Genomic DNA, 15,521 nt, shown 5'->3' on the forward strand with positions numbered 1-15,521 from the left:
TCAGAAATCCTGGTATCTAAAAAAAATGATTCCTGGGTTGAAAATACATGGCATCCTCTGATTTCCACCTGCCCACATGCATACACTTGAATAGATTTCCTGATTGGGCCTAATTACAGGACGAAAGTGTCATACTAACTCAGTGGTGGCAAACCTATAGCACTCCAGATGTTCATGGACTACAATTCCCATCAGCCCCTACCAGCTGGGCCAATTGCCCATGCTGGCAGGGGCTGATGGGAATTGTAGTCCATGAACATCTGGAGTGCCATAGGTTCACCACCACTGTACTAACTGGTGTTTCTGTTGCATCAGTTTCTACATTCACGTTGGTGCATAAGAGCTGATGATTCTTGGTTCTCAGCTCTTGCAGTTTCTGTGCTCTTGGGTCCATTTTTTAGCATCTGAGATCAAAAGTTGTGGAAGCCAATCCGTAGTGTCCTGGCTGAGATACTCTAAAGCCCTCCACATTAATGTGGCCGTGCTGTGAAACTACCATCTGATAACAGTACAGCTGCTCAGACAGACATCTTTTCTCTCCAGTGATGTTCATAAGCCTGTTTTGGTTTTGTTTGTTTAACCTGCTGCACTTGCGTAAGCCACAAAACACCACTTCTTGTTGCAGTCTCACTGGGTCAAATGCTGCTTCCTTTGTATAGTTATGGTCCTGGGAACAGTCCGCTTGGAAGATTTTGGAGCATCTAAACTGAGACAGACCCTGCAGCTCATAGATCATATTATCCAGTCTCATGATGTCTGCAAAAATATCCTTCCAGTATTGCAAGGTCTTTGTTTAGCTTCTGTTGTCTTCTGAGCCGTGACTTTATTTGCTGAACGCATAGCATGCTCTGTGTATACGTGAGTCATTAAGGGATTAAACATACCCTGTGAAGAGGGTTTCCATGTGGTATTCCTTACAATCCTCTACATCTCTGGGCAATAGCTTGCAAAGTAAATGAGAGACTTCCATCTCCTCAAACTGGAATTAATAAATATGTACATGCCCTCAATTTGCTTATGGTGACCCCCAGCAAGGGGCTTTGAAGACTTGAAAAGCAGATGTGGTTTTCTTCCTCATCAGAGAGTTTCTTGGTGGTCTCCCATCTAAGCTCCGACCCACCTTAGCTTCAGTGATCTCATGAGATCAGCCTCTATCATGCCACCCTCCTTCCCAAAGGGCATATAGCCATGAGTGAATGGCAACAGGGAATGGCTTCTTCATGGATGTGCTGGCATACAAACCACAGCTTCAATTAGTGGCTCTTATTTTCTGCCACATGGTGAGCTGTGATCTATACGGTGTTGGAGCACTCCCAAGGCCTTGCCCTACAAGACCTCTGGGTTTCTCGGCAACTTCTCCATATGGGATGGGCGAACTGCCCTTTATGGTGAGAGCGGTGATGCCGATTTATGGAAAGGCTGCTAATTCTGTGTGACTCAAGAGCCGCTTGCCTGCTTCAGGACTTGACAGCGAATCTTTCTTTTTGTTTTCTCTCTTCCAGCATTCCGGTATCTCAGATTATCCTCCGTCTGATGGGTATGCATTCAGTAACACAGCTTACAAGAGAGGGCCTCTGCAGGACCAGGGGGCGGCGGTAGCTGCTTTCAAACAAACTGTTAGCCGACATGTAGATAGGTAACACTTTGATGGATGTTCCGCGTGCAGCTATGGAGAACTGTCCCAGCCGGTCACTGTTAGGGTGGAGGTACCCTTTTCTGCATACTCTTGCTTCTTTCTGTAGATATTTGAAGTAGACACTCCTCTGTGTTAGACCTGTTAGAACTTCTTCTATTGTGGTATTTCCCCCCCACCCAAAAGCCTCTCAGTGATTCTATTTAAACACACTGCTGTCCATGTTTGCTTTCCAAATCTAACTGCAAATTGAATTCTAAACTACTGAATTGAAGCGTGAGCCCTCCTTTCACAAATGAATAGCTAATTCTCTTGTCAAGTTCTGAAGAATTTAATATCACTTGCATCTGAAGACATTTATGCACACAAGCATAAACATAGATTCTTGCTTAACCCCCAGTCCTTCTTTTCTCTATCCTCCGTACATCACTGGTATCCTTGGTCCTTTCCGCCCAAGCTCCTAAAAACGTTTTGCAAATGCTTTCAAAAACTGTCTGATTCATCTTCTCAAAAATGCTGCCATTTTGTGGTGGTTCCCCCCCCCCCCCCCCCCCCGCTCCCCCAGATCTGTAGTTTTGATGCTACAAGACTTCAAAGTCTCGTGCTGTGATTTTCTATGGGTAATGCCTATGTAGCTCCGTAGACATGCCCGCCAAAATTAAAAAATAAAACTGCTGGAAATAGAGCATGAGACAGCTGGCACGAGCTCAGAAAACAGTACCAACGAGGAAGTCCAGGGACTCCGGAGAAGTGTGGGAAACTTTTTAAACAGATCTGCACAGCAAGTCAAAATGATTCCATAAGAGCTTCCAGAAAACTGTTTTTTAAAAAAGAATCTCTGGGGAACAGCATGCAAATAAAACATTTTCAGGCAGGAAATAAAACTTTTTGGGCTAAAAACCATGCGGAAGTCTATGGGGAAAACGTTCTATTTCTTGGGGTGCTGTGTGGTTTCTGGGTTGGCGAGTTGTAAATTCTAGCAGTAGCTGACGTACCTGCATCTGTGGCTGGCATCTTCAGAGGATCTTCAGAGGATCAGAGGATGCCAGCCACAGATGCAGGCGAAACGTCAGGAGAGAATGCTGCTAGAACACGGCCATATAGCCCGGAAACCACGCAGCACCCCAGTGATTCCGGCTGTGAAAGCCTTCGACAATACATCGTTCTATTTCTTGCCTCAAAATGTTTTATTTGGTTTGTGCAGAAAGGGCCCTTATTACATTCTTCAGGGGGAGCTGTTTTTCCCATGTGAGGCTCCAACCTACTGGGTCTGCATTTTGGATCCTTTTTGGCAAGGTGACTTAGAGGTGTGTTCCCAGCCACAAAGCAAGCGAACAGAAAAGATGAATTCAGTTGGCCCAGCTCATGCAGGTCCAGAATGCAGATGCCTGCTGCCCAGTGTAGGATTTTTCAGCTAGGAAGTGGCTCTTAATTGGGGTACAGTAATGCAAGATGAGGTCCCTGGTCTGATCTTGGTCAACTTGGGAGGGAGTCTAAAGAAATGCTTGGCCTTCGTTCTGTCTTGCGCCACTCTATGCAGCTCTGTATTTGCCATAGGAGCTAGCACATGGAATGCATCCATTTGTTCGAATACTATCAAGGTGAGATTGGTCAAAGGGTTATATGTCTTCTTCTGTTCCTGGCCGTAAGACATTTCCTCCCATGTCAAAGTCCTTGGTAAGTCCTTGTAATAGCCTTGGTAAGCTTTTTTCATAACTATTTTGGCATAGTCTTAAATCACTCCCCTTTTTGAGTCCCAGGAGGGCAGATATCCAAATTTGCAGAGGAGGAAGATGCACGGGTGCACTTTCTGCTCCACTTCATGCCTTAAGTTGTCAGCGGATGTACCTGACCACTCTACTTTAGTCCATTGACCATCCTTTTCCCATTCCCACAACCACCATCACCACCACCACCCCTCCATTCTCTGTTCCTCTTGGAAAATAATCTGCCTTGCTCTTCTCCTCTCGCTGCTTTTGCAGATAAGTTGGCTGCCATGGCAACAGAAGGGGTACCGCAGCTAGTTCTACCCCCCACCCCCATAGGGCTGTTTTGCTAAGGGTATCAGGATGCTGAGGGGTGGACGATCAACCAGGTCTCCCCTTCCTGTCCTATAGGAGCAGGATAAAGAAGGAGCCCTTTAACATTCTGAGCAAGCAGAGCCCAACCCGCCTGCCAAATGAGCAACTGCCCAGAGAAGCTTCTGTCTTGATTCCCTGTAGGCCTAAATACACATTACATATTCTTAGCTCAAATGGGCAGGTGTATCCTGAAGGTCTGGACTTCCAGGCACACATGAGCCTGATTCGGATCCGAACCACAATGTGAAGACAGAGGGGAATGGGATCCCCAGCCACCCACCCTCCGTGCCGTTTTCCTGATCTGCTTTTCGCCTGCTGTGGGAATGTAATGTCAGCAGTACGTGTGTGGCTTCCAACAAGGCAGATAGAATCCCCGAAGCCTTTTCTAGTTGAGAAAATGAGGAGGGGGAGGCTTAAGCCCCCTTCTGTCTATGCACTGCAGTCCCAATCTGAATTGGGGCTCCTGTACCTGGGAACCATGGTGTAGTGGTTAAGAGGTTTGATTCCCCACTCCTCCACCTGAGTGGTAGAGGCTTATCTGGTGAACCAGATGTGTTTCCACACTCCTACATTCCTGCTGGGTGACCTTGGGCTAGTCACAGTCCTTCGGCACTCTCTCAGCCCCACCTACCTCACAAGATGTCTGTTGTGGAGAGAGGAAGGGAAAGGAGCTTGTAAGCCACCTTGAGTCTCCTTACAGGAGAGAAAGGCAGGGTATAAATCCACCCTCTTCCTTTTCTTCTCTTAAAAAGACTTCTCTCCTCTCACCGAGGGGTAATGTAGCATATACTTCAGCCTTGAATCAAAACATTCAGCGGAGTGTACTTCCCTTCTCCCAATCTTAAACTTTTTATGGTTGTAACAGTTGCTCCCGCCTAGCACTCAGGGAAACATGGAGGCTGTGACTAGGTGCTACAGGTTAGCAATTGTTGCCAGACATGTAAAGTCACCGGGTGATTCGGCCCGCTGCTCTGAGTACCATCACAATACATCTCCCCTGGCTTGTGCATTTTATTTGCTGTCCTGACATGACATCCCAGCCTGAAGTACTTTAATGGAGAGTTTCTCACCTGACATAAACAGCTCACCAGCCAATTGTGAAGATTGCTGGGTTGTCAGATAAATAGATGCCATGTGGTTCCTTTCCCCCGAGCCCCCCAGCGCAACGTGTGAGATGAATGATTCAACAAGATGCCGAAGTGAAGCCGAGATCACCCTTGATCGGTTTGAGCTGTGGCACTCCTGCTGCGTGAGTTCTTCTCACTCTGACAAAATGTGCTAATTACTTTCAGCGTGTCTCTTCGGTAGATGTCAACTTCAGACCTTGATACTGTGATCCTTATTTATCCAATTGGCTGGTGGGGAGAGGGTGTGCCGAGAAGATGGAGAGAGTTGCAACGTACCAATTGTCAGCAGACTAGGGGTGGGGGGATAAAAAGGGAGAGATTGATTCACATTGACATTTGTCCACATGGAGAGATATTGGCTATTGCGAAGAAGTTGAACTGCCAGGCATTTGGGATATTTGAGGATCGGTTGGTGGGAGTTCTGTGGTTTCCTCCTGCTCTTCTTTTCAGGCCAATTGGGACAGTTCTTCACAGCCAGCCAAAAGCCAGGTAGTTACTTGAACCCCCATGCAACGCGCTCAGGTGGATTCAATCCTGAGAAATACATGCTTGTCTCTGTGTGATGTGACGTTAACCTGCCATGTTTTGAAGCTTCCGATCCCACCGTGTATTAATTTGCAAACTTCCCTTTATGCTTGCCGTGACCCTTTTATATACATGTATATGCCTGCCTTCTTTTAAAAGACATTTTTTTAAAAAATCCCTGGGGATTTGGGGAAGATGCCACTTAAATAGCAACACAAAATAATTCCAATATAAAAACCGAAAGATTTCCCTGCCCCCAAGGCATTTACAAAGTGGTCAGTTAGGGGTGGTCTGAGGTCTTTTTTGGCCCTGAAAGATACCCAGATATTGGCTTTCAATCAAAGCCTCATATCTAATGTGAGGGAAGGAATTCAGACTTGGCTTTGCTAGTCTGAGGAAAGTATTTTGAGTGAAATGTTAACATTCAGCTAATTTCAGTTGATCATCATTAGGGTATTTTAGGGCAGTATTTGCACAGCGCCGGACACAACCATTCCTCCAACCCTGGAGAATATTAAGCTGATAAACCTGAACAGATATGAAGTCTAAAGTGATGAAATCCTCCTAGAAAGGGCAACACTTTTTGTCTCGTAGAACGCCTTTGGAAAATTGTTGGCAAACGGTGGTGTATTTCCCACATCTTCCGCTTGGCACAAGAGCCCAGTTCTGCCAAGTGCAACAGAACAAAGCTGAGATAAATCCAAACCCATTGTTCGCATGTCCTTTTGCAAAGAGTTGCTGAGACTTGCTCACGCCATACATCCCTCCACCCCATACTGCACTGTTTGCACGTGCCAGTCGGCAATACTGCTGCTCTGATAGCTAATTGCACTTCGGCTGCCTCTGCCCCTTGCCACGTTCCGCTGTTATGATGAATGCCCGATTGCCTTGCATGGTTGTAAATTCTGGACTAATCAGCGTCTCTAATTATATTTGCTGGCAGGCGGCGCTTGCTTCCCTGCTCTATGCAGCGATGTATTGCTGCCAGCCGGCTGAATAATGTTTGGTCTGTTTACCTTGTAGAAATTACGAAGCACACGCGAAAGCCCAGGTCAAGAAATATGCCAAAACCAAGTATGACTTCGTGGCAAGAAATCACAGTGAACTTTCAGTCATGAAAGATGACATCTTAGAGGTAATAACGTGCTAGTTTTAATTCCCCGCTCCCAAGGTGCTTTCTGTTGTCGTTGTCGTGCTTGTCAGAGACCATATTCCTAAAATTTGGGGTGGCAGAGGAAATATCTTGTGGACCGTGGCTGGATCAGTTTTGTGTTTCTTTGAACCGTTCAGAAACGAGAAACTGTGAAACAGGCCCCTCACTTTGGGTGTTGACTGGTTTGTTGGTCTTTTGAGACCTGTTGTTTTCAACCAGTAGTTCGAGAAATCTGGAAGTTTCTTGAAAACCTGTTACAGAACAGATCACCAATGGCCAACATGGTTCCCTAAGAGACTGATAGTCTGCTGCTGTGGTGGCAAACCTTTGGCACTCCAGATGTTATGGACTACGATTCCCATCAGCCCCTGCCAGCATGGCCAATTGGCCATGCTGGCAGGGGCTGATGGGAATCGTAGTCCATAACATCTGGAGTGCCAAAGGTTCGCCACCACTGGACTCTGCCATGACTTTCCATGAAATGCCCAGCTTCAGAGGAGGGTTCAGTGCATTTTCCAAGCCAGAGCTGGCAAGCTAGAATCATAGAGTTGGAAGCTACCCCAAGGGCCATCAAGTCCAACCCCCTGCCATGCTGGAACACACAATCAAAGCACTCCTGACAGATGGTCATCCAGCCTCTGTTTAAAAACCTCTAAAGAAGGAGACTCCAACACACTCGGAGGTAGTGCACTGGAGTGTGGTGGAGTCTCCTCTAATCATTTGTCGTGGGATGTGAAGCTGCCCTCCATTTTGCCTATGTCAAGCCAATTCCTCACTGCCTTTTTTTACAAGCTGCTGTTGTGCTTTTCCATATTAATATTCTGAGCCGTGGCTAGGTGGGCAAGCATCTGCTTTGCGTGCACAAGGTCCCAGGTTCAAGACCTTAAGAAGCCAATGACTTTAATAAGCTGACTCGGTGTAAGACAGCATTGTATGTTGGACATGCGCCTATGTAACATCTGTACCAGCCCCCTTCTGACTGAGGACGGTTTCCTTGCAACGCCGTGTGCTTTTATCTTCAGATCCTCGATGACCGAAAGCAATGGTGGAAAGTCCAGAATGCAAGTGGAGCCGCAGGATTTGTGCCAAACAACATCTTGGAACCTCTGAGATCTCAGGAACTGGGCTGCACAGAACCATCCTATGTGCACACTATACAGGTATCTGCGATGCTTTAGGAATTTGGAGACAGGAACAAATGAGTAGGATTTGGTTGCAGAGCTACAGACACATGCTGTTACCAGGGACTCAGGTGCAACCATCGGCTAATTCTTGCACAGTGAGGAAAAACTTAGAATAAGTCTGGTGGGAAGAGTTCTAGCTCTCCAGGGGGGAAGGAACAGACAAGGAAGTGGTTTGAGTCAGTCAGAGGCAAGGATGGTGGAGAGCCAGACAAAAACAGCAGTCTTGAAAACTCTGAGGCCTCAGCCCCACTAAAGAGGAAACTGACTCCTCATGAAGTCTGCTTGGATTTTTTTTTAGAAAGCAGCCACTTCAGTTGTAGCTCTAGAAAAATCCAGCTCAGGGACTTGATTCTGGTCAGTCTTTGTCCATGAAAAGGTATTGTGTGAATAGCAATTTGTTGGTGGAAAGTGCAGAGGCGTAGCTCCAAGGGGACAGGGGGGGACGCACCGGGCGCACGCCCCTGTGGGGTGGACACACTGGGCACATGCTCCTATGGGGTGGACGTTGGCGTGGCAGGGGCGGAGGACACACCAGTACACCGGGCGTTTTTCCCCCTTACTTCACCTCTGGGAAAGTTCTGACTTATGGCAACCCTGTAGAGTTTTCAAGGCATGAGATGAACAGAGGTGGTTTGCTATTGCCGGCCTTTACGTAGCAACCCTGGACTTCCTTGATGGTCTCCCATCTTTGTTCTAACCGGGGCTAAGCCTGCTTAGCTTCCCAAAGCTGATGAGATCAGCTAGCCTGGGTCATTGAGGTCAGACTGAGCAGCAGTTTAGCTCGCAAAAAAATACTGTGTCGAAATGTCATCAAAAATACTGCGTCGAAATGGACCCACTTCACCTTTATTTAATAAGCTGTGCTGATTTTTTTCCCTTAACCTGGAAAAGATTCTGTTCATTTCCAGCCTTCTGTCCCTGTTTGTTTTCCACCACCTATTTAAGTGCCATTGCCGGTCTACATTGTAATGTTAGGTTGTGCTTCTATTTCAATTGCAAATGCTTGTTGTACATCGATAGCTGTTGATGCCAAAGAAGGAGTTTGAATTATTTAAGGTAAGGTGTTTGCTTCCCCTCCCCCTTCCACCTGGAAGTTGACAAACCTTGGCTTCTCACCTAGTTTGTCCTGCTTGCATGCGTGTGGATTTCTACATTCCCATTTGGTTTGGGGATTTTCTTGTGGGGGGGGGCAAAAAAATCCTTGGACCGAACACGAGTTGTGTGCAGTACTATCAGAATTTTTTAGCTTTTAGATGGGGGGAGGGGTTTAGTTCAGTAGCGGCTTGGTGTGCCGTGATGAAGTGCCCTCACCTTTTACTGCCCAAAATAAGAGCAAATTACAGTTCAGAATTTTTAAAAAGAAAAACACGCTCTTATGCTGGAGTGAGAGTTTAATATCTGTGCAATGACTTTCCCAGCAGGCAGCTGTGGTTCTTTTCCAATGAGATTGGACTCTGAGTTTGCTCTTCCTCTTGACTTTTATTTCTGGAGCAAACCTTAATCCATCTAAACCTGACTGAGCCTTCCTTGAAAATTGTTGTCGTTTTTATATTGGTCGTCTGCCAGCCCATCTGGCGCTGGGTCAGAAAATAAGCCATCGTAGGATAATGAAAGTCTTTATCATTTACCATTCATTATTCAAAAGCTATGAGATTGCTTTTGATTTGCTCCAATCGCAAGGTGGCTGTAAGAGATGGTTATTGGAAAGCTCTTAAATGATTGGCCCCAGGAGAAATAGCACCTCAAACTCTTCGGAAGGGGTAGGGAAATCATGAATAATTTGCATGAGCACTGTATAATTCAGGAGGACTATTTTGGATTTGATCTTGGAAAATGTAGCCATTAGTCTGTCTTTAGGGCTTTGTTTTTACTGGTGCCAACTGGTGCTGGATTTAAACTTTATTTAAAGTTAACTTGGGGGAAATATTTTTGCATCTGGAAGTGAATTGTGGTGTTCCTTGTCCAGAAATGCTTTCACCAAACAAAACTGAAATTTCTGTTTGAATTTCCCATTTTTCCACGCTGGCTACGCACCACATTATGTGCAGTCACAATAATGCACATGTGCTGCGTAATTTGAATTAAGTAGCATCATTCCCGGAGGCCATGATTCCAGTGATAGTTTTTCATGTTTATATTCTGCATTTCAACTACGTTAATTATTTTGTTAACATCCGCAATGGCGACAAAAAATATTCCCAGTATTACTTCCGTGGTTTTTAGTGGAAGTCTGGAAGCCAAACCTGAATTCTGAGATAAAACTTTATTTTGTAATAAAGTTTATTTTCTGCATTTGTCCATCCTGGAGAAATCTTTGTATATGTGTGTGGGGAAGGGCAGCTGGTAACAATTATTACCACCTTCCACATCTGTGTGTGCAATGTTTAAAAAGGTCACATTCAGAGTCTGTTCGGTAGGAAGTGGCAAAGAGGTACATTTTTTGTACCAGCCCCAGGAAATACTGTCGGCACTGCTGAGTAATTGAATATCTAAGCAACAGCAGTATTCCTCTGTTGAAATGAACCCGTGCTGCCTGTGTCACCTTTTGCATGATGGGTCCATCTGAGATTGGTGGGATCCTGGCAAACCGTGCAAACCACGCATCACACAGGAAACAATGTGTCCCTGCAAACCGCGCATCCGAGAATCCCCCCACCCGGGAATCCTACACACATACTTACTGGCACAAAATGGTGGCCGCCTAGAGAATCCATTTTAGCGGCAGCCACCTGCAGAATCCACCATAATGGTGGATGGGAAGAGGGGAAATAGAATACTTCCTGCTTGCTGTAGTTCGCACAGGCAAGCAGGAAGCATCTGAAACCCAGATTGAAGAGGAAAAGTTTCTAATTTAGCGACTTTCATTTAACCCGTGTTCAGCCAAACAGAATGGGTTAGAAGCATTTGAGGGGCATGTTTGTAATGCTTTTTTCACATTCCCAAACCTGTTGTATTTGGCCTGTGTGGAATCACCCGAAGATTTAAGCAAGAGTATTATTCCTCTGTGGGAAGCAGAGAGGCAGTTCCTCTGGGAAGCGTGTATAAGCACGAACTGAAAACTGGGTGGTGAACCGCGAGTTGGTCACAAAGTTGCATCCTGTGACAAACTAAATCTGTCTTTATTTTGTTTTCCTCGTATGAAGTGATGTGTGCAGTTGAAATGTTTTAGAAATGTGTGCAGTGCTGATCTGTTTAAAATGACTGTTTCCTAATTGGGTGTGTGTGTGTGTGTGTGTGTGTCACATAGTTGCTAACTAAGTGCAGCCTCATTTACAGTCACGGTTGTGAAATTACATGTGAGGCTTCTGCCAGAATTTTGCAAAGCCCTAAATGGTAATATAACGGAGACTTGATTCTGCAATGAATGGTTTGCTTTTGTATATAAGAGATGAAAGAAATCTACTCCAATACTGCTGTCTGTCAGTCTCCAATGTTGCCAACACCTCAAATGCACACACAGCCCAATTGAGAAACAACCAGACACTTCGTTAGGTACTGTTGGATATCACAGCCCATTTTGACGCTAATTGTAACAATCTGCTAACACCAGAAAGTTGTCCTAAGAGCATTTCATGAGCAAAAACTTAAAAGCTGATTGGTCTCAGAAATGGACATTGGAAAGTGGGACTATACATCTCCCGATGCAAGTTGTTGGCTAATCAGGAATTATGTGGGAATGGGGGTAGGGCAGGGCGGGGGGGAGATCAACCATTAGGAACAATCCCTGTGCCCAATAATGCAACACAGCTGAATTCTGTGACTAAATGAATACGATCTAAATTGTTAGGTCTTGAATTCAACCACTGAGCATCAGGGAACAGTTACCCTGAAAGCGATCATTCAGGCCCAAGTGAATAGAAAGTTATTTAACTTAGAGACTGTGCACAGTGCAGCACTGGGGATGATATTTTTACCCTCCCTGACCCACGCTACACTGGTAATTATTGTGGAGAAGGGAGCGTGGATTATGAAATGCCCTGGTGCAGGAGACTCCGCTTGAAAAATGCTTCCTTCACAGCACATGTTCTCCCCGCTCTTAATCGCCCCATTCCCGTTGAAGCATGCTGTGAACACTTGTGGATTCTGCATGTAGAGTCAATGAAGGCAAGGTCAACTAGGACTGAACCCCTTTTTGTTTGATCCCAATTCATTCCTTTACTCAAGCAGCACTTTCAGCTTCAGGGCGTCAGAGCCTTAAAAAGAGTATCGTAACCATGGACCGGTCAGTGTAGAACTCTGGTGTTTCTCCAGATGTTCAGGAATCACCTATCAGTCTCCTCACCAGCATGGCCAATTGGCCATGCTGACAGAGGCTGATGGGAATTAGAAGTTCCTGAACATCTGAGACGAGGTTCCCACCCTGGTGTAGGCAGGGGTGGGGAACCTAGGCTCTCAGATGTTCAGGAACTACAATTCCCATCCAGCCCCTACCAGCATGGCCAGTGGCCATGCTGACAGGCTGATTATCCCCTGGTATCTGAAGGCTGTAATTTAAGGATCCCCTGACTCTACCTTTCCCTTCCACAGACCTATTCAAGGCTCAGTCTGTCCCCCACTTTTCTTTTACTCCCCTCCCAAAATTGTTACCAATTTCCTCTCAACCATGTCTTCCAGAGCTCAGTGAGCATTCATGGTCCTCTTGGACTCTTTGTTGCCTGTTGTTTTCTTGGACCGTGGATGGCCCTGTTTCACTTGCCCTGTTGGGGCCATCAAATGGGGTCTTGCACGGAACCATCAAACTTGTCTACATGATGTTTCCATTCTCTTCAATTTAATTGCATTTTACCCTGTTGTAAGATGCCCTGGGTTTCTGTGGAAGGGTAGGACTTTACTTCTCAGTACATAAAAGAACAAACAGTTCGTAGCAGGGATATTACCAAAGAGCCCCATGGACAGTAGTGCAAACTCCTTGGAGAAGCAAGAAATATTAATAAACAGAGAACAGACAGGCATTTCTGAAGTGAATTGAACAGCTTGCCGGTCTCCTCCACCCCAATCTGTCTTCTCCGTGGTAGGTTAGGAGTTGGAGTAACAAGAACCCCATCTTGCCAGAGGCTCAGCAAGACCAGGAGATCAGCGTTTCCTCCTCCTGCAGCCTTCACGCCCTAGGAGGAGGCAAAAGTGAAGATGCACAAGCCAAGGATTCTTGGCTTTGGCTCCAAGTTTATTCCAAGTCCTTCCCATGGATGAAAGGTTGAATCACAGAACTCATTGAATGTAAAGGAAAGAGGTGCATGTGTCGAGCTGCTTCTTAAAATGTCCCAACTTTCCAAACTATTCTGGCTGTATCCTCTTTTGGGATATGTCACACGAGCAACATCCTCTGTCTTTGAAGAAAACGCAAGTGGGCCATGTGAGCTGGCATGCTGAATATTATTTCACGACTGCACACTTGTAGTGGCTGTGAGTGGCACGAAAAGAGATAAATGTGCCAGTGGGGAATGGGGTTCTGTCAGGACTTTGAGGCCACGGTGGGTCTTGAACTGGTGATCTGAGAAATGTCAGGTGTGAATTCAGCCTGTGTGCCACCACACGAGCACTGGCCAATAGAAGGAACTTGCAGTGAATCAACCCAAGAAGCCTTTGTACCCCAGTAGGTCATGGCAGGTCAGATGATCTTTCTGACCACTTTGAAGGCTTCCACCTCGAGCTTGTTCTGAACGGCTAGGACACTACCAGTGCAATCCTTAGGAGAGTTACTCCAATTTAACCCCATTCATTTCAATTAGCTTAAACTGGAATAACTCTGTAAAGAATTACACTGTATTGTCGAAGGCTTTCACGGCCGGAATCACTGGGGTGTTGTGTGGTTTCCGGGCTGTATGGCCGTGTTCTAGCAGCATTCTGTCCTGATGTTTCGCCTTCATCTGTGGCTGGTATCTTCTGAGGATCTGAAGATGCCAGCCTCAGATGCAGGCGAAGCGTCAGGAGAGAATGCTGCTAGAACACGGCCATACAACCCAGAAACCACACAGCACCCCAATTACACTGTACTTCTTGTAGGTCCCAAATCACCTTCACAGTTGCCTTGCTTTCTTCCTCTCTTTCCCCCTGACCCACTGGATCCAAATTGTGTAGGATCTAGGAAACAGCTCATCATATTTCCGTATTGTCCTTTCATACAGCATGAAGAAATAGAGGTTGATTTTTATAGGACTGTGTGCTTTTTCAAAGACTTCTGGCTATTAGTGTTCGCATGCAAACAGTCAGCGCTCCGTTTGGTCTCTTTGCGTTCCTTAGAATCAACTCACAGAGTCTTTTTTTAGCAATTTGTTGCAAATGTCCCTCTCCGTGGGGTGCGACTTCTCTCTTTCACACACATTTCTCATGCCCAGAACTCCTGCCAGCTTCCTCGGATCCAGTACAAGCATCTGCTGCCAAATGTCTTCTTTTTCTCAGCTGCCTGGGAAATGTGTCAGGATAGTGGAAGGTACGGGGGCAGGGGTTCCTTCTGCTGTTGCCAAAACTGCCACCAAGTCTTTGCAGCTCAGATGGAACAGTAGTGCCAGGACACTGGCAAAGTGCCTCCAGCCTCAGAAATAAGTTCATGCCCCCCCAAGTAAGCTTCTATTTCCGCTCTGACCTTCTTGAGCTGCATGCATCCAAGCTCCTAGACGCAATTCCTTTGGAAGGATGGGAGCGAAGCGGTGCATTAGTTCTCTGAAGCCACAGTTTGGCTGCTCGAAAACACTTAAGAATTCCCTCACTCTGCTTCTTGTAAAAGGCTTTAGTTCTCATGGTTTGATACTGGTCACACTAATGGCGCTCAGCCTGGAACAATCCCAAACTTCATTCTGAAGTAATGTAATATTAACCATGGGCCGTATTGTTTCATGTAAGCACACCGTATAGCAGCAAAAACATAAGAATCGATGAGGAATAGCTATTATCAAGAGCCAATTAATGTCACTTAAATTATGGGAAGCTGCCAGCCAGTATAGTTTGAAGTTCCAACGTTGTTTTTAACCATCTCATTTAATTTGATGTGCTGTGTACTTTTTTTCCCCTCATAGCAATTACTAGGAGAACTCTCAGAGGTAAATGCAAATATCTGTCATGCATAAAACGCTTTTCTGGAATGTTGTGTTGAAAATCTTTTTTGCGACTGTCTGTAAAGTATGTTACACTTATAAAAAGCGATTAACTCCTCTGTCCCCTTATTATGTTTCCTCAGTTTCCAGTATAGAATTTCACATTTATTTTCAGGGTTTTTAAAATTTTAAAATGTATACCTCACTTTTCTCCCTGACGGGGATCTGGAGTGACTTTTCACACCCTTCTTCCCTCCGTTGTTTTACCTCACAGTCACTTTGTGAGGCAGGCAAGGCAGAGAGATTGTGACGGGCCCAGGACCACCAAGTCAGCTTCTGTGGCAGAACTGAACTTTGAACCCAGTCACCTCAAGTTCTAGTCCGACACTCTAAACCACAAGTGTCATACTCACGGCCCTCCAGATGTTCATGAACTACAATTCCCATCAGCCCTTGCCAGTATAGCCAATGCTCATATTGGGAGGGACTGATGGGAATTGTAGTTCATGAACATCTGGAGGGCACAGCTCTGAACTTTCGTAGGGTTTTAAAAGTCATGACAGAAATATGGGAGCTGCTGCATGAATCATGGGATCTCCAACCTTGATGTACAGTCTGGACACCTCCCCAAAGTATGATTAATCTCCCGACAGCAGAGATTGATTTCCATGGATGAAATGGTTGCTTTGGAGGGCGGCCCCTGTATATCTCACTAAGGTCCCCAGCTCTGTCCCCAAATCTCCAGGAATCCCCCAACCTGGATTTGGCAGCCCTAGACAGGATTCTG

The 15,521-nt window shown here is 45.8% G+C and overlaps 1 protein-coding gene and 1 long non-coding RNA gene across 7 annotated transcripts in view; both read left to right on the top strand.

Moving 5' to 3' along the window:
- The window catches only part of EPS8 (epidermal growth factor receptor pathway substrate 8), a 160,309-nt gene that overhangs the window by 132,135 nt on the left and 12,653 nt on the right, over positions 1-15,521 (top strand). For 5 of the 6 annotated variants that reach the window (XM_048500836.1, XM_048500842.1, XM_048500838.1 and 2 more), the window contains 3 exons: positions 1,503-1,636; positions 6,390-6,501; positions 7,542-7,679. In XM_048500836.1, the coding sequence (XP_048356793.1) occupies positions 1,503-1,636; positions 6,390-6,501; positions 7,542-7,679 (384 nt within the window). The remainder of the gene's footprint in view (positions 1-1,502; positions 1,637-6,389; positions 6,502-7,541; positions 7,680-15,521) is intronic. The other variant, XM_048500837.1, reaches the window with a different exon arrangement.
- LOC125434953 lies at positions 11,419-12,303 on the top strand. The gene is made up of 3 exons (XR_007244843.1): positions 11,419-11,929; positions 12,073-12,078; positions 12,200-12,303. It is a non-coding gene; the product is annotated as an uncharacterized LOC125434953 (long non-coding RNA).

The sequence above is a fragment of the Sphaerodactylus townsendi genome, linkage group LG06, assembly GCF_021028975.2.
Source record: "Sphaerodactylus townsendi isolate TG3544 linkage group LG06, MPM_Stown_v2.3, whole genome shotgun sequence".
Taxonomy (NCBI): Eukaryota; Metazoa; Chordata; class Lepidosauria; order Squamata; family Sphaerodactylidae; genus Sphaerodactylus; species Sphaerodactylus townsendi.